General features: G+C 44.7%; 1 protein-coding gene across 4 annotated transcripts in view; it reads right to left on the reverse strand.

Moving 5' to 3' along the window:
* Ankrd6 (ankyrin repeat domain 6) overlaps positions 1 to 18,455 on the reverse strand; it is a 59,041-nt gene that overhangs the window by 13,722 nt on the left and 26,864 nt on the right. For 3 of the 4 annotated variants that reach the window (XM_076859922.2, XM_076859921.2, XM_076859920.2), the window contains exons 2-7: positions 17,861 to 17,959; positions 10,426 to 10,524; positions 9,668 to 9,766; positions 5,017 to 5,115; positions 3,568 to 3,666; positions 1,368 to 1,466 (exon numbers count right to left, since the gene is read on the reverse strand). In XM_076859922.2, the coding sequence (XP_076716037.2) occupies positions 1,368 to 1,466; positions 3,568 to 3,666; positions 5,017 to 5,115; positions 9,668 to 9,766; positions 10,426 to 10,524; positions 17,861 to 17,959 (594 nt within the window). The remainder of the gene's footprint in view (positions 1 to 1,367; positions 1,467 to 3,567; positions 3,667 to 5,016; positions 5,116 to 9,667; positions 9,767 to 10,425; positions 10,525 to 17,860; positions 17,960 to 18,455) is intronic. The other variant, XM_076859923.2, reaches the window with a different exon arrangement.

Below are 18,455 nucleotides of genomic sequence, written 5' to 3' on the forward strand. Positions count from 1 at the left end.
GAAAGGCACAGGGAAGGCAGGTGAGAAAGGGACACCAAAGCTGCCACACCTGGCTCTCCCCAGGAGTGGCAGCTCCAACCTGGGACACTCAGCCCCTGCAAGTACTCAGCAAAATGCAGCCATGCACAAGCCTGTCCTGCCCTTCAGCCTCATGCCTATCACCCAGGGCGCCAAGCAACATAGGGTTCTCTGTGAAAGAAGGCAAGTATTGACCCAGGGAGCAGGTAGTGCTTTAGGAGGCAAATGTCAAGGGTATTGCCCACCAGAGAATGCTTCCTGGAAAAGAGGAGGGAAGGTCAAAATCAGAAGGATAGAGGAGGAACATTTCTAGTCAGGAAACAACCCAAAGGATCATAAAATCCACTACCAATAGATTTTCCCTGGAGAACAGTGAAGGGCCACATCAGGTCGGCCATAGTGTCTCAGAAGATTAAGCCAAAACCAGGAATGGATAATGGTGGTTTTGAAAAGGAAGAGGAAGGCAGCCAGGAAGAGAGGGCTGTGCCATCCAGAGCATGCCGACTCCACCTCACAGTCCCAGCCCTTGGCCCGCCTGCTATACTTCCTGGCCTAGGATGGCTTCGGGTCAAACCAAGATTCACCTCCTGAGCCCATGAGGCCCTTGTCTGTTCGTGGAGATCTCAGAACTAATGGCCTAGGCACCCAGATCACATTTATGTCTGATTAGGGGTTCCTGGAGTCATGGAACAGGATTAAATGCAGAGGCTAAGTAGTGGTGGGCTGGTTGCCAGAGCAGGTGCTAGGGCCATCTAGAGAAGGCAGGAAGAGGAAGGGAAAGCTAGACCCAGAGCTAGCAAAGCTCAGGAGCCTTTCGCCAGGTCAACAGCCCAGAACCCCACACGGCTATCCCACCCCAGGCCCCTCTGAGCTTCTCGGAAGGGCAGAGACTGGAGGCTAGCCTCGAGGAAGAACAATGGCTGTGACTGGTACCTGTTATAGAACCTGGGGAGATGGAGAAAGAAGCAACAAGGAGCAGTGATTTGGGAGGTCAAGGCTGGTTAGTCTAATGACTGAGGCCATCTTCCTGAGGCCACAGGTGCTCATAGGTCTGGCACTCACTTTGGGTAATATCCACTTGCCAATTTGGATATCTGTGAGCTTCTTTTCCTGCCAGGTTGTGCTCACTGCTGCTACGTATGTAAAGGAGGGCCCTCAGGGACTGTCCACTCCTAGTGCTGTGTAGTGCTGGGGTCCCCTCCAGCCTTTCCCAAGGACGCCAGGGGCTATAGCTTCAGTGGAGCTGGCTGGATCCTCAGGGTCTGCTGTGGGTTAGTGGAAACACCCACCCCCCATCCTGGATGGAGATGAGAAAGCCTTCAGGAGACCACTGTTGCAACTCGACTTACATTATTGACGATGGTTCCATCTGCTCCAGCTTCTAGTAAGAGTTTAACCACCTTCTTGTGATTTAGGGCAGCAGCAACATGAAGGGCTGTGTCTCCAGCCTGAAAAATCAGACAGCATGCTGACTCCACCTGACAGTCCCAGCCCTTGGCCCGCCTGCTATACTTCCTGGCCTAGGATGGCTTCCACGTCAAACCAAGATTCACCTCCTGAGCCCATGAGGCCCTTGTCAAGGCATCATGTGGTTCTGTTCGTGGAGATCTCAGAACTAATGGCCTAGGCACCCAGATCACATTTATATCCGACTAGGGGTGCCTGGAGTCATGGAACAGGATTAAATGCAGAGGCTAAGTAGTGGTGGACTGGATGCCAAGAATGATGGGACCCAAGGCTTCACCAAGGCAGGATGATGGGCAGGAAGCCCACGGCCAGCAGGCTTCTCATCCCAGAGCTCTGGGTCCTGCGCCTCTGCCCAGGGATTAGAGGTCAGAGGAACAGTTGGTTTCTGAGTGCTGGACTAAGCAGAAGCTGAGGGGGAACAAGAAAGACTACTTCTACAAGCACTGGAGGGGTAACAGCCCAGCCCTCAGCCAACCTCATGGACTCAAAGGGGCTTCTGGGACTCGAAACAAAATCCATCTTCAGACTCAGGGTGTTCTTAGAGTGGAGACACTGAGAAAAGTCAGTCTTTTAAGACTAGTTGTTTTCCACCTCTTGCCATATAGCTTACAAATGTTCATATTTTATACAAAGTGTTTTGTAATAAAACACAAAAGGTTGCCTAATTTAAAAATTAAACTGTGTGTGTATACATAAAAAAAATAACACACAAAAGGTGTTTTAGACAATTCACTTTGAAAGGAAGAAAGACAACTGCAACTTAGGTTAATTCCAAATGCTGTCATTTTCCAAACAGAATGACAGAAATATACCAGACAAATATAGGAGAAGTGAAATAATTCATTCTCTTCCCCTGCCAGGTGATTAGGCAAAGAGCCTTGATGCTTTTTTCATGGACAGCATGAAAATGTAGCCATCTGTGAGTAGCAGCAACAATGTTTATTTTATTTCACAGCCACTCAGTTGTGAGTGTTGGGGAAGCTTGTGGAAGTGGTTTCCAATCTTGGCTGCATACTGGAATCCTCAGCAGAGCTTTAAAACACACCGATGCCAGGGTTCCACTCTCAGACCTGGTTTCCTTAGTCTATGGTGGGCATGGGCATGGGAATTGCTAAAAGCACCCAGGTAACTGTAAAATGCTGCCAAGCTTGAGAAATCCTGGCTGGTGGGGGCTGTGGACGGGTAATCTGATCGATGAGAACCCACTGGGGAGGTTACAGAATGACAGGCTTAGCTATTTTATTAGGTCAGTGATTCTCAACCTGGCTGCACATTCAGACAAGGAACTTTTTAAAAAAGTACTATTGCTTGTACCTCAAGCCCGAGGTTTTGGCTCTTCTAAACTGGAGTGGATCCAGGAATGGCATTTTTAACTCCCCTGTTGATTCTTGTATGCAGCCAGAGTCAAAACTACTGTTATAGGATATATTTAATCTGAACCACAATCTAATGTTTTTTAAATTTTAGATTTATGCATCCAAACTTGGAAAAGTCAAACTCTGCATCATTTAGATATCAATAAATATCAAGACAATTTTATCCAAATGACTAATGATAAACATGCACATTTCCATGGAAGACTATCATAATTACAGTTTCATTTCAAATTCTTACTGTATGCAACAATACAGTTCAGGTACCCAACATTACAGAAATAAGAGACTCCAGCTGCTCAAATAAAAGTGGTAGTATAAGGAGAAAAACTTGGAGTCAAAAGTCCCCCGATTCCCTCCCTCCCTTCTTTACCAAGCCACACTCCTGTGGGTTTCCTTTTCAAAACTCACTATAAACAAAGCCTGCCCCAGGATCTCAAAAAAAAAAAAAAAAAAAAAAAAAAAATTCAAAATGCAAATGTGGTGATATGCACAGGAATGATAAAGGGTGTGCGTCCCACAAAAGGCCAGATTGGCAAGACCAGTGGGACTCCATAGGATAACCACACAGAGACCAGTGCTGGTGGAGTCCCAAGCAGGTCAGAGGGCAGCACCTCCCAGCAGCCTCTGCTCCTGGCTGTGCTAACACACGTGTCAGGTAGCCTAGAACGAAGGATGCCATAGCCATGAAGAGGATACATGCACTGACCTGGTTCTTTTCATGGACAGAACAGAAAGCACTGAGGAGGAGCCTAATGATGGACAAGTGATTATAGCGCGCAGCAACGTGCAAACAGGTGTCGCCTGCCTGCGGACAGAAATCAAACTCTAAGCACAGTCAGCAATTACAAAACAAAAGAGAAACATAAAAAGAAAATATCATTTAAAAGCTGGAAGATCATCATATATTCATTAGGGGATGGTACCCTGAATAATAAGCAACTCTTAATATAAACGCCCCACTCCAACCCTTGCAGTCCCGTCTGCTATGGCTGCCGTCTGCAACCCTGAGTTTCACTGTGCAGAACCACCATATGGTCTGCTTTCATGTGTGTGAGATGGGATGCCTGCTCCCCATGAGACCTTTGGCAGAGCTAAGGCAGATGATAAGGATCCATGGACTCCAGCCTACCCTATAACCCAAAGGGTCTGGAGTAAACCAAATTAAGACCACCAAGAGCCTTGCTTTGGAAATGAGCTTTTCCCAGCATAGACCCCTCATGGCTGGTAGGACCCTAATAATCCAAGTGGAGCCATGTGGCCTGGCTGCTGCTGTCTGCACCCCTTGCTGATGAGCCAGCAGTCACTGGGAGTTAAAAAGAGCATCCAGAAAGCTCTCCCTTAGTAGGCAAGAATCTAAGTCTGCTCCCAGAGAAATGGCAACCACCACAGAGACAGGAAGTTGTCATGCTCTGCAGCATCTCCTGATGTTCCGCGCTAGCTGTCTAGAGAACAGTGTTCATTCATTGTAACTTTCCCCCCTGGATTAAGGAGCCAAGTTCAATGCTGAGGTTCTAAAATTCAGATGATTCTGTTTCAGATGAGTCTGCTTCACACAGGGAGATCTCAACCATTTGTGAGAGAAGCCTCAGATTCTCCTGCCAACATGTCATGTCTAAGGCATGGGATTCGTAAGGGAAAGAACTTGTCTGTGGAGGGAGGAGGGACACTCATGGGACCTTTCAGATCAGGCCTCCTCTAAGAACCACTAGCCCTTTGGCTCATGGGAAGGAACCTCAGTAATTAACAGGACCTGCCCTTTGTAGATGCTGGGAAGGAGCACCTACCAGATCTACCCCTAGGGTATCATCCCATATTTGCCAATAATAGTATGACACTCCACATGAGCAGAGACCTGCTTAAAATGTTTACAGGCTTCCTAGACTGCCTCAGACACATGCTGGAAGACATGATAAAAACAAACTCAAGATGAGGAGCAAAAAAGGATGGGAAATAAACAATATTTCCAAGTCTTTTGATTCCTCTTCTCATTCCCTAAATGACCCCTTAGGAAATTAGCAAAAAAATGAATAATTTACAGACAGGCCCCAAACGCTTTCAATCTTTTAATGTAGCTATGACTGGGGGGGGGGGGGTCATTTTTCAAGATGACACAAGTGAGAGGGAGAACACACAAAAGCCGGTCTCGTTCACCCACGTTATTTTTGAGGTCAGCGCGGGAGCCACCCAGCAGGAGGACGCGTGTGCTCTGGGAGTGGCTGTTCTGGCAGGCCAGGTGCAGAGCCGTGTTCCCCGCCTTGGAGAGAGGCAGAGAAAAGGGGGTACACATTAGCAACACTGGGGCACAGACCTGCACACCTTGCAGAGGGGTAATCCTCAGGGGTAAAAGGTTGATGCTGGCATTCTCTGCCTCCTGACGGGGGTCCCAGTGAGGGTGTTTCAGGGGCAAGAACATTTAACATGGAATCCCAATAGGCAGACAAGTCCTGTCAGGAAACCTGGGTCTGCCATTTCCTAGCTGAAAGCCACTGGGTAAGGTTCTAGAAATGCTTGGCCTGGGAAAGGGAGCAAGATTCTTCCTCCCGAGGCTGTGGGGATGGACACAGAGTGCCCGGAAAGGCACTCTCAGGACCACAAAATGCTGCATGTGTGCCAAGTGTTACCCTCTCAGAGAGGACTTCCTGCCCAACGTGGGCGTTAGCTGTGGGCACAGCACTCTACCAATGGTGAAAAAAGGAGGCCAAACCACTTCCTGGAAGTACAGATTAATGGTATTTAAGATTTCACTTGTAGGGCTTTATCAAATCACCTGTTCTTATGTTTTTCTTGAAACATCAAAATTTGAACGATGAACAAGCCATCCCACATAACAGACAACACCGCTGCACCTGTCACTCACCATCCAGGCAGAGACCCTGCTGCTTTTGGACTCTACCTCCAACATATCACATCACAATGACAACCAAGGGTCAGAGTAATGTCCACAGCAATCTTGCAGAAAGAACTGCATGATGTGAACAAAACATTCTGATTCTATGGAATAGTGTCTTGTAGGGCTGCTGGTAACCCCTGGGAAAGGAACAAGATCAGAAATAAGGAAAGCAGAGGCAGCACAATAGGAGCAGTGTCATGCCTGTGGCATGCAGGGGGTTAAATACATGGGCTCAGGACTGCAGTCACGTGGGTGCTTGGCTGTTACTGCCTGTGGTCTGCTTCTTCCTCACCAACTTCCCTCCCCTCTGGACTCACAGCACTGCCTGCTGAAACTCCAGGATGTGAGATTCCTGACCACTGAGAAAAGGAATGAGCAAATCAATAGAGGAAAACTATGTCAGTGTTCACTTACTCCCCTGATAACTTAGGCACTAACCAACCTGGTAGAGCTTTTTTCTGTAACCTCCAGAAACATGAAGGATCATAAACCTGACAGTTTGGGGTGCTGGTCCTCAAACCCTGGCTGCACATTGGAATCAATGTGAGAGCTTTTAGGAAACACCTGTGTTAGAAGGCACAGTGTACATGCCTGTAATCCCAGGTACTGGAGGCTAAAGCAAGGATCACAAATTCAAGGCCAACCTGGGTAACCTAGTGAGACTGTCTCAAAAATAATGGCTGAGATGGAGCTCAGTTATAAAGTGCCCATGAGTTCAAAACCTCAACCCTCTGGGGACTCTAATTTACTTGGCTGGGGGTGGGGTGGGGACATGGAACACACCTATACTGTCCCAGTTCTGGCATAAAAAGTCCCACATTCTGGGAAATCTTAATTCTAGGTAATGGGGTCAGTTGTTCAGTCTACACCAGGTCATCAGGCCTAGTTTGTTGAAAATTCCCTAGGAAAACCTAATGTGCAACCAGGTAGATAACTGCTGCTAGCTTAGTTCAACATTAAAGGATCTGCCCACATTTTAAGTACTCCCAATGTTGTCTCCAAATTGTGGGCCTCGTGACAGACTTAAATCGTGTTGAATAAATGAGTGAAGTAAAAGAAATCCAACGGTTCTTAGAAATGCATCATACCAAAGCTTAGTTTGCCAATAAGAAAATATCCCTTACGTGGAAAAAATTTTGGATCAAGAAAATTAAACAGTGTAGGTTTGTGTAAGTGATTTGTGGTACATCCATACAGTGGAGTACTACTGAGCAATCAAAAGGACTGGAGAGTCACGCATGTAACAAGCAGGAATCTCAAAACATTATATTAAATGACAGAAGTCAGACACAAGGCTGTGTGCTTCAATATCTACTTTTATGACATTTTCAAAAAGGCAAAACAGGCCTATGGTTGCCAGAATTTGGGAGCAGGGGTTGGGGGTTGCCTGGAAATAGAAAGGAACTTTGTTGGGGGTGATGGGAACATTCTACATCTTAAACTGCATGCATTTGTCGAAACTCAGAACATGATTTCATATCTAAAAAAGTGAACCTTATGTATAGAATTTACATAAGGTTCGAAATCAGAAACTTTAAAAATGGGCCTATAGAAGGCATGTGTAGTAGGCATTTTCTGTCACTGAGTAAGGAATGCCAGCTTCCCAGACACGGGCTGCTGTATTTGCTGAATAAAAAGGATCTTTCTAGAAGCTTCCCCAAGACTGTTGGCTGCAGATAATAAAAGTCCCTCTCTGGGATAGTGTGAGTTATCTTAGAGGTGCTCCCGAAGCCTCTGCCACTTATCTTGAGAACTTGTGGCTTTCCACAGTACTTTTGGAGGAGGCAGTGTGCTGGAGCAGACAGACCTGGGCTGGATTATGGCCCTAAATGTGTCTGTCACACATGACACACGTGTTTTAATCGAGGACTCCCTTGGCTTCCAACCTAAGCTCATTCGTAAACAGGGACCACCTACTTCTCAAGGTTGTTATAAAAAGGAGATGTGACTACACACCAACTCATGTCCCAGACCATGCACAACCCTGAAGAAACGGTGACAGGCATTATTGATGAAATTGTCATTCATGGCTTGCTGTTGCCCCATGAAGGATTCATGAGAAATATCTAACTAGAAAAGAGCTGCACAAAGCTGTGTACAGTGAGGGCCAAGGGAGAGCTGCAGGAGACAGCATGGTGGGCCTCCAAGGGGAGAGGTCTAGGTGCCTGGGTTGGCATCTGTGGGCACAGTTGAGGGGTCAGGCAATGGAAAGAGCAAGCCCACTGTGAGCACAGGAGATGCATCTGGGAAAACCTCAGGAGGGAAGCAGGCTAGAAGGCTTCACTGGGAGGTTTCTGAGCAAGAGGAAGAGCTAGATACAGAAGACACAGCCCTGAACTAGTCAATCTGCTTTGAGGCTTCTGAAATAAATTAGGAACACTTAATGAATGTGAAAAGAGAAGGACAGAAGAGACAAAGAAAACAGCCTAAGACTGGATGAGTAACCAGAGAGGGGAGATGAGCACTATGACTCGGTCCCTGTCTCCACGAGGACAGGAATGGCTGCTTCACCACACTGTAATAAACCAAGAGAAAAGCAGTGATAGCCAGAGACTTCAAAGGAGGTCCAAGCCACCATGGCAGGTCCTCACACCCGCTGCATGGGTTATAGTCTCTGAAGCCTTCTGGTTTCCTATTTCCTCAGCAGGTGAAACCCAGAGAAGTCATTAGAGTATATCTCCGACAGGTTGGCTAATATTAGATCTTTTATCTGACATTGCTTTTGAAGATCTTGCATGGAGATGTGTGCAAAGGGGGTTTTAGGCTACAGATACCAGGTCTCAGATCCTATTTTGCCATGTGTTTGTACATATACTGTTTTAGGGAGACTGAAATGGTCCCATTCTAGCACACCAGATTCATTATTCCACTACTACCCATGATGTTGTCTGTACAGGTGCATTATGGGTGATCCTCCAGCCCTTCAAATCCTTGTCACATACCCAGTCCAACCCTCTAAGGACAGAAAAGAGGGCAAGCCCTTTTACAAGTCCTCCTCACCACACTGCAAATATCCCAAGAGGACTGACAATGCTTTTTATTTTTAAAATAAAATATGCTTCTTTTCTCAAGGAATAATCAGTGCATTTTGGAAATCTTGGAAAGGTATAAACAAAAACAAATGTAGAAATTCTCCATTCCCATGGGTAAAACTGTTAATTTGGTGATACCCTTTAAGACAGTTTTTAAATATAAATTTATGTTAAGCATCAAGATAAGTAAAGATGATTTCATACCCATTATGTTCTTCTATAACTCGAGACCATTATTTTCAAAACTGATTTTAATTATATTAAATGTATTCACTATGAGTGAATAGTGATTTTTAAATCCTTCGCCCCACATTTTTCACATTACAATTATTGCTGTCAAACATCCTTAAGGGTAAATTTTTACTAACCATATGTTATTGATTTTGAGAATGGAGTCCTAGGGAGGCAGTTACTCAATAAAAAGGCAGAACCACTTTAAGACTCTTGATTTTTGCCAGTTTGCCTCTTAAAGGTGGCTGTTCCCATCTCACTTCCCTAGTAGTATCTGAGTGAACCCCCCTTACCAGCCCACTTCTCCACATTCTTGCTACTATTGGGTATTGGCATTTCACAGTTCCTTGCTAACATTTTTAATGTCAACTGAGGGTTGTCCTTTTACAGTAGTGTCAATGCTGGGGACAGTGACCTGATGCAGGTTCCCAGCAGCACTCGGGAGTCTCACATCAGCAGCATTTCAGCGCTGATGGGGAACTTGCTCCTGACCAGGAACATCTATCCGCTTTCACCCTTCTCTGCAAATGAAACTTCAGGTTCTCTGTACACCTCTGAGCTCTCACTCTGCTGAGAGGAGACTCCTACAAGGAGGGAAACCCACAGCCATCCTCACCTGTGAATGAAGAGTCCTAGCACCTGCTGGGCCTCACCTTGTTCCTGGCAAGCACATTGGCTCCTGCTTTAACGAGCAGCTTGGCTGACTGGCTGAAACCATGCCAGGATGCTTCATGCAGGGCTGTATTCCCATCCTAAGGGACACACAGGGGAAACAGCACATTACCCAAGACCTAATTGTTCTCATTACCATCAATATATCACAGTAGATTTTCACAGTACACCACAGGTTTTCTTCAACTGGGGTGCCTCATCTGAGCCACACAACACAAAGAAAATGATCCAATGGCCAGTCTCTCCATTCTCCTAGAATAGTTAGCTGAGATAGAGCACTTGTTTAGCATGCATGAGGTTTGATCCCAGCACAGGGAGGTAATAATAATTAAAAAAAAGGCATAAAAACCATCCAATGTATAAGTAAAAATGAATTTGTGATGTACACAGACACCTTAGGCATTAGGATTTAAGCCTCTCTGGTAATCTTATGTTGAGAAAGGCTCCAAGGCCCATCCACAGCTCCTGATAGAAAACAACACTGTCAGGATGGCTCACTGCCCATTCCTAGCCCAGCGCCCCACTACCCCTGACACCACAGGGAATTCTGCAAAAACAGAGAAGGAGAGTTGTTTCACAAGTTCCAGGGGACTGATAGGTAACCCCCCCCACACACACACACACACATACACTTTTTCACCAAAATGTAATGTCATCTAGTTTATTCTGAAAGCCTCAGGGGCCTAAACAAATTAGCAGACACCAAGGAAACAGCGAGTGATAGGCATGTCCCCCTTACCTTGTCTTGTCTGTCCAGGGCACATCCCTCCTGGATGAGTGCTGCAATGATCTCGGTGTTCCCCACCACCGTGGCCCGGTGTAAGGCGGTCTGGTCCCCCTGCAGAGTGACGTGGAGGCAGGAACAGCAGTCAGCTTGCCTAGCACCCTTCACTCTTCCACTCAGACACCTCCCGCCCCCACACGGAGCAGGCTGGCTACTTGCAGAAGGGCTCATCACCACAGGCAAGGAGAGCTTTGAGGTCCTGTTAGTAGACAATGCACACTGGCAGAGCAATTTTGTCCATAAACTCAAGGAGACCATAAGCCAACAGCAACCCTCGGCCCCAGATCAACTTCAGAATGAGGCCCTCTCCTGCCACCCCAGGGATGTCACGTGTGAGGAGCAAGTCTGGGAGCTGGGCCGTGTGTGGTGTGCTGTGCCATTAAACCAAACACACCCAGTCTTCACCCCCATCAATATCCTTGGTATATAATAGGACTGTCCACGTCTCAATTTCATCCCACGGTTTATCTGTACTATTTAAGGCATGTCCAGAGTGATGGGGTCAGGATGCCTGGCTAGGTCAGTAGCACTGCATCCTCATTGATTGATGCTCCATTCTGATCCTTCTCTGCCATCAGATTCCTGGGATTGCCAACCGGTTTTCTCCTGCAGGCACCAAAGGGAACTTGACTCTTCCCCAGTGGCAGTGGAGAGAAGGATGAAACGCACCCAGAGGTAAGAAGATCAAGACTGTAACATGACAGTTCTGAGTCTCTAAGGGTACATCTTATTTATGACACATACTCAAGAAGTCAGGCAAATTAAGTGAAGCCTGTGGTCTAGACTTGATCTCGAAAGGTGAGATGGGTGAACAGCAGGGAGATTTCCTGGTAAAAAGGAACACGAGGCACAGGGCAAAGGGACTGTGAGACCCAGATGGTGTATGTCCTTGGGAGACCTGTCACTTCACTAGATCTCCACTTGCTAAAGGTGAGGCCTGACGATCCCCAAGGTCCTTCTCCTTCTTTTATGGATTCATATGATATGGTACACTCCCAGGACATCCCTGGACCTTAGCCCAAGAAAGGCATGAAAGATTGTTATGAGACAGATAACAACCGGGTGCAGTCACGCTTATAATCTTTAGCATGCTGAAGCAGGAGGACCACAAGTATGGGGCCAGCCTCTGCAACTCAGTGAAACCCTGTCTCAAAAGAGGGCTGGGGACATAGCTTGGATTCTCAGTTCCCCTCAAAAGATGAGAGATTTCTCAAAAGAAGAATGCACAACTATAAATAGCCTTAATGAAATACCAATTCAATTTACTAAACTCCCTGGATTTACACACATTAAGATTATTTAATTCAAAAAAGTTCTGAAGATGCACAAAATTGTGAATGTATGTAATGCCACTTAATACCTCTGCCATTTAAATGGTTATGACTGGGAATTTTGTCACATGATTTTATCATGATTTTAAGAAATCCTATTCAATAGTCAAAATTTGCTTTCTTAAAATTAAAGTCTCCTTTTAAAAATCCCCAAGAGGAAGTAATTCTTATTTTCTTACAGTTTTTAATATTTTCCAACTTCTTATTTTTAACACCTATAACTTTGAGCAGCAGCAAAAACCACTACAATTAAGTTTAAGCAATAACGATATACCGAGAATAGAACTGTCCACGTCTCCCAATTTTTATAATTTTTTTTTTTTTAGTTTTTAGATGGACACAATATCTTTGTTTATTTTTATGTGGTGCTGAAGATCGAACCCAGTGCCTCACACGTGAGGCAAGCGATTTGCCACTGAGCTACAATCCAAGCCCTCCGAATTTCATCCTACAGTTTATCTGTAGACTTAAGGGATGTCACGAGGGATGGAGTCAGGACATCTAGTCACATTACCACGACTGCATCCACTGCCCTCAGCACTAATGTCAATGACCCTTTGCTTGGCCTCCTAAGCTAATATTCCACTATAAATTAGGTTTAGACTGGTTTTCATGTCCACTTTTCCAGTCCACTTTTTCAAAGAGAACTCTTTCTATATACCAATGCAGTTAAAAGGAGAATGTGGCCACGGGATCAGTAGTGGCAAGAGGTGTGCTGGGCCATTATGGTGTCCATTTCAAACACCTTGGGAAGCACTTCTGGAGGAAGAAAACTTGATGCCTAACAACTCATCATAGGAGCTACTGTCCAAGTCTTAACTTTTAAAAATTCCATAAGATGCCGGGCACAGTGGCTCACTCCTATAATCCCAGAGGCTCGAGAGGCTGAGGCAGGATCATGAGTTCAAAGCCAGCCTCAGCAAAAGCGAGGCGCTAAGCAATTCTGTGAGACCCTGTCTCTAAATAAAATACAAAAAAGGGCTGGGGATGTGGCTCAGTGGTCGAGTGCCCCGGAATTCAATCCCCAGTACCAAAAACAACAAAAAAAAAAAATTCGTAAGAATTTCTAAGACTTTCCATTTTCCTATCAGAACAGATGAATTTTCCCAAAATTAGGCTCAGGTGTGACTTATTAGTATTGACCTATTGAGGAGAAAGATGGTGCTCTGTCCTCAGCAAGACTATGAGATAGCAGCCCACTCTTTCAGGGTAGGGTAGTGTTACCTTGGTCAGCTTTCCAAATTTCTAGAGGCCTTTTAATACCATGACAACTACACTCTACCTAGCCAAGGATACTACCCTGAAAAGAAAAAAAAAAAAAAAAAAAAAAAAAGCTCTTTACAAAATAAAACTTACTGTTCTGTTCATGCCATGCATAAAGCGTGAGCAACAAGCCCTGAACACACAGCTTGTGTCAGTCACTCTTGCGTGCAAATGATCACAAGAAGAGCCTTCACTGGTCAGGGCGCCATCTGACCCAGGTCATGGTCTAGGTCTCATACCTGCCCACTAAATCATGAGCTGAGGCAGCTTTGGAGCCAGAGTAGCACCATTATTTGTTACTGGCCTTCATCGCTGACCAAATGTATTTGCTTCCCTCAGCACAACTTTCCTTTGTGAATCTCTCACTCAGTGCTAGCAGCTAAATCTAACTTTTTTTGTAGTCCTTCTGAGTAAATTTTCAGATGAATCAAGACCTGAAGAGATCTAACTACTGAACATGAATTGATGCAAACTGGCTGGCACAGGTGGCTGCTGTCCCTTTCCCTGTAAGACTTTTCAGCTATACTCACTACTTGTTCTTCAGGCAACAAGTCCCCCGAACCCCACAGCTTTCCTCCTCCCCAACAGAAACCCACTCAGAGCCTGAATTCCTGTTTCTGTGGTCAGATAAACACTACTGTACAGGCTACAGCCCTCTCCCCAGCGTCTGTTCTTGGCTGGACACTTGGTTTTGCTTACACCATCTGGAATGGTCCAGGAAGGCTGAGCAATATACTTTCTCCAGCTTTTAACAGTGGCCACTCTGAAGTTAGCAAGATGAGAAAGGCTGAGACAAAACACATGAACAAAGGGCTGCCTGGGGTTGTCACTTGAAAATACTTTCCCCAGAACACCACAACACAATTTAACACTCTGAAACCCTCAGGTGAAAAAAAAAAGATCAGTTACCTGTGAACTGATTCTTGGCTCCTACAAAATTAAAATTTACTGTTGAAACTTTTGTTCTTTTAAACATGACACAGAAAAAGATGTGGCCTACATACTGATGAATCCAAGGAATTTTTTTTTTTTTTTTTTTTTTTTGGCACCAGGGATTGAATCCAGGGGCACTCAATCACTAAGCCATACTCCCAGCTCTTTTTTATTCATTTTTAAATTTTGAGACAGGTCTTGCCAAGTTGATTAGGTCCTCACAATGTTGCTGAGGCTGGCTTTGAACTTGCAATTTTCCTGCCTCAGCCTCCCAAGCCACTGGAGTTACACCCCTCCCAGCTGGACTGAAGCAACTCTGACATAATCCTTATTTCTATCCAATCTAGATCAATCACAAAATTCTGAAACTGAAACCAAAATGCTGGGGAAATATAGCTTTCCCCAAATCATGTAGACAGTGAGTATTTGATTCCTACTACATATCAAGTAGATGGCATCTAATTCTCTCATACTCTGGTAAGTCTCACCTAGGTTAACTAGCTAATTCAAGATAGCATGGTTAGACCAGAATGCAAATGGTCAAGGCTCTTTGCATTTATCCCAGGGGCTTCCAACCTGTGAAGCCAATTAACCTTAGGCTGAATCTCAAAAAAGACCAGGTACCTCTGTGAGGTTGGGACTGCTCCGTTGTGTAAGCTAAGTACTCAGCGTGGCATCCTGGCCACTGTGGGCACCCAAGATGCGTCTCTTGAATGATTAACTGCAGAGAAGTAAAGGGAAGACGCTGCAGCCAGAAACTTGAAGAGCCAGCAACCCCACAGTTTGGCACTTTAAGGCGGAACACACTGATCCATTTGCCAAAGAACAAACCACCAGCCCCCAATTTTTCTGAGACATCAATGCTTCTCACTTCAGGGGCTCCGAAGCTCTCAGGTCTAAATCTTTGTTTTGAAATACTTAATTTTTTTCTCCTACGTCGTGAAAACCAGTTAGTATTCCAAAGCGAAACTCACGGAGGAAACACCAGTCATGCAAGGGTGGGACGTGCCCCTCTTGGGGAGGAAGCCCCAGGTGGAAAGAGCAGACATGCTGCAAGGAAGCTCAAAGCCAGGTAGGTGTGTAAAGCAAGCTGCTGACCTCTTTCTCTCTCTCTGATCTTCTAGGGTTCTTCCTAGCCTTTCTTCTCAGGTTTTTCTTATTTTTTTCTTCCTTCATGTCTTTTACTGTGGCCAAAGGGTCCTGGACTATTTCTGAGGTGGGGATGGTGTGATTACTCATTGACCAATCAGAGATGGCATTAGAACTCCGCTGAGGGTTGACAGCATTGTGGGGCAAGATGAGCGAATTTGCTTCTGGTGTTGCATATTCTAAAGAACTGTTTTCCACAGGTTGAAATTCATAATAATCCCACTCCAGGCCACTGGAGGTCATTCTTCAACTAATTCTCAGTCCTTACTATGCCATAAAGATCAGTATCTGTAGAATATGAGGTAAGGAGTAAACATTTCTATAGGTAACTTCTGAAGTGATTTACTCCAGTAATTAATCTCCCAGCTTCTTTAACCAAATTTCTTCTTCAAATTCTTGCTTAGATTTCAAGACTGATCATCACCAGACATGGTGACATGGTATACACACAGCAGACAGGCACGGATTATACAGTGACCAGCAAATGCAGGACTTCCAGACCCGTGAAGGTCAATTCTGCCTTCTCAACACCCATCTGTGTTTTTTTTTTTTTTCCCCACATTACTGTTCTTGTGTTATGTTTTGAGTTATGTGGGAGAAACAAAGTGTGCTTTGTCTAGGAAAGGGAAAAGATGTGAGAGAATAATTCCAATAAATAGAAGACGATGTTCCTGTCTCAGAGCAGAGCTGGCTTTCTGCTGACTTGTCTCACCTTGGCTACTTTGTAAGAACTCCTGCCTGTTTTACCTCCTACCTTGCCTGATAGAAACAGCAGCAGTTCTAGGAAATTAGCATGTCTTTTGCTGCATGAGGACACAGTGTTCCTCAGAGGGGTATCCTGTGGGGGTGAGTTAGCATACCTGGCATCATGGCCTTGACACCTTAATTAAGCAAAAAGGCTAGATGATCCCAACATGTTTATACCAGCAACTCAAGGCCCCACGTGGGTTTTAGGTGGTCAGCATCTCCTCCCTGTCCCTGTATTTTCCTCCTGTCATCTAAGGAGATGATATGAGTCAGGAATGTTACGTTGGTTACAATGTTTAAAAATAAAGTACTGTGTCTCAAGGTAAAAAACAACAACATAAAGCTAAATTGGCATTTTCTGAAAGTAGCATTCTTGATGATCCAAGTCTCCAGATGTAACTGGAAATTTATGAGACACAAGATGGCCTGCTGCTCATGCATAAAACAATGCCATATTCAGTTATTTCTTTGCAAACAGTGTCCTTCTCATTTGGAAACACATTTGCCAAATTTTAGGACACTGCACAGAGACTAAGGAAAACATGAATCACTTTAGTAAACCCTAGCACATACCTTGCATAGCTGAGGGCCTGAAATTTGAATAACACCTTCTTGCCAGTTATTTAAGGTAATTCCAGAAGAGGTTATGATAAGGGAAAACTCTCTAAGATTCTCTGTTGCTCACAAATTTCTTATTTCTTAGAGTTCTACCACATGAATTAAGAACTGAAACAATTTCTAAAAGTAGTTTGATTACATATCATAGAACCTTTTTCTAATAACTCATTGGAGAATCATTTAGACAATTCTTTCTTATAGAATTCGCCTTCTGCAAAGACCAACAGGACAACCCTATGTGCATGTAATCCCATCCCACCCTCTGTTCATTGGCTCAGGAATTGACAGGTGACCCCAGAGAAGCCAATCTGAGTCCTTTCTCAATCATTTGAATGGAAGACTCAGATGTGGTCATGTTTCAAAAATAGCAGAGTGCCAGAGTAAACTCTTACTAGAAGCCTTTTCTTGGATTCCATGAGATCTATGTCATTTCCCCCCCCTTAAATAGGTCCTTGCCGACTAAATATGTATGTCAAGTAAGAGAAATCAAAGTGAGAAAAAGAAGAAATTAAGTTTTTAAGCCCTACCTTTTCTCCAGTGGTAAATTTGTGGTCAGTGATACACATCTCCAGCAGGCCTTGCCCGCACTCACTGGGTGTGAATGCTCCTTTGTGAGAAGGCAGGACACAGTCAAAAGGCCTTCAAGGCTCTGTATTTGAAAGCTAATAGAAAATGAACCAACCCACACTCCCAACCTCTAACTTCCTACTGAGAATGGACCTCAGAACCAGTGCTTCTGAGGAAGTTCTTGCCACAACAGGACTGAAATGGAGCTGAAAGAGTTGGGAGAGCATCTTCTTCCCTCTCACCTCATAGCTGCCCACATTTGACTGTGAACTTCTTGGCAAAAGTTGTGATTTGGATCTGGAATCTAGGTCCCCAAAGTCTCATGTGTTGAAGGCTTTGTCCCCAGTACAGCAAAGTTCAGAGGTGGGGTTTGGCGTGAAGTAATTGGACCATGAGGGCTTTAACCTCATCAGTGGATTCATCCATTGATGAATTAGTAATTTGATGGTATTATTGGGAGGCTGCAGAAACTATAGAAGGGGCTTCATTGAAGAAGGTGGGTCACTGGGTGTGTGCCTTAGAAGGCTATATCTTCTCCCTGGCCCCTTCCTTGATCCCAGCTGACATAACCTGAGATTTTCCCTTCCACCAAGATGCTCTGCCTCACCTCAGGTCCAAAGCAATGGATCTGGTCAATTGTAAACTCTGAAACCGTGAGCCAAAAAATAAATCTTTCCTCCCTTAGGCTGTTTTTCTAAGTATTTTGTCATAGCAACAAAAAGCTAACACAGCAGATAAGCTCCCCTGCTAACCCATTCCATAGAATGATGGCTTCTACTCACATCATCCTGGACATCAAGGTCACAGCCAGCCTTCAGCAAGATCTGGACCACAGAAAGATGGCCCTTATTGGCAGCAAGATGCAGGGGGGTCCGGCCATGCTGTTAACACAAAGCAAACACCGATGTTAGAACAAGATAGCAAAACTGCTCTTTTCAGGGTAGGGACAGGGGAAATTTTTTTTGCCCCTTTGATTTGGCAGAAAATTATTAATTTACCCAGATCTCAAGTTGTCTCAGTTAACTCTGGCTATTGGCATCATAATCAATTATCAATACATGATAATTTCCTTTAGTGTGTAATTTCTACTTCCCACTTGTAAGCACCAAAATGAGAAAGAGTCTCATATCTTCTTATTTTCCCACTTAATACTAATATTATGGGATGATGAAGTGGCAATGATCAATTAGACCAGGGCCAGAGGTGAGAAACAGAAACTGCCAAGCTAGTCAGCCCTAGGAAAATCCGGTAACTCCTTAAAACAAAATCGGAACAAACTGATCAGGAAAGACTCTTCCTCCCTTTAAAAACAGGTTGTAAAATATTTCAGCCATCCAAAAATAAAGTATTTTAAAATCCACATAGTCCCAACCATTT

The sequence above is a fragment of the Callospermophilus lateralis genome, chromosome 6 (genome assembly GCF_048772815.1).
Source record: "Callospermophilus lateralis isolate mCalLat2 chromosome 6, mCalLat2.hap1, whole genome shotgun sequence".
Classification (NCBI taxonomy): domain Eukaryota; kingdom Metazoa; phylum Chordata; class Mammalia; order Rodentia; family Sciuridae; genus Callospermophilus; species Callospermophilus lateralis.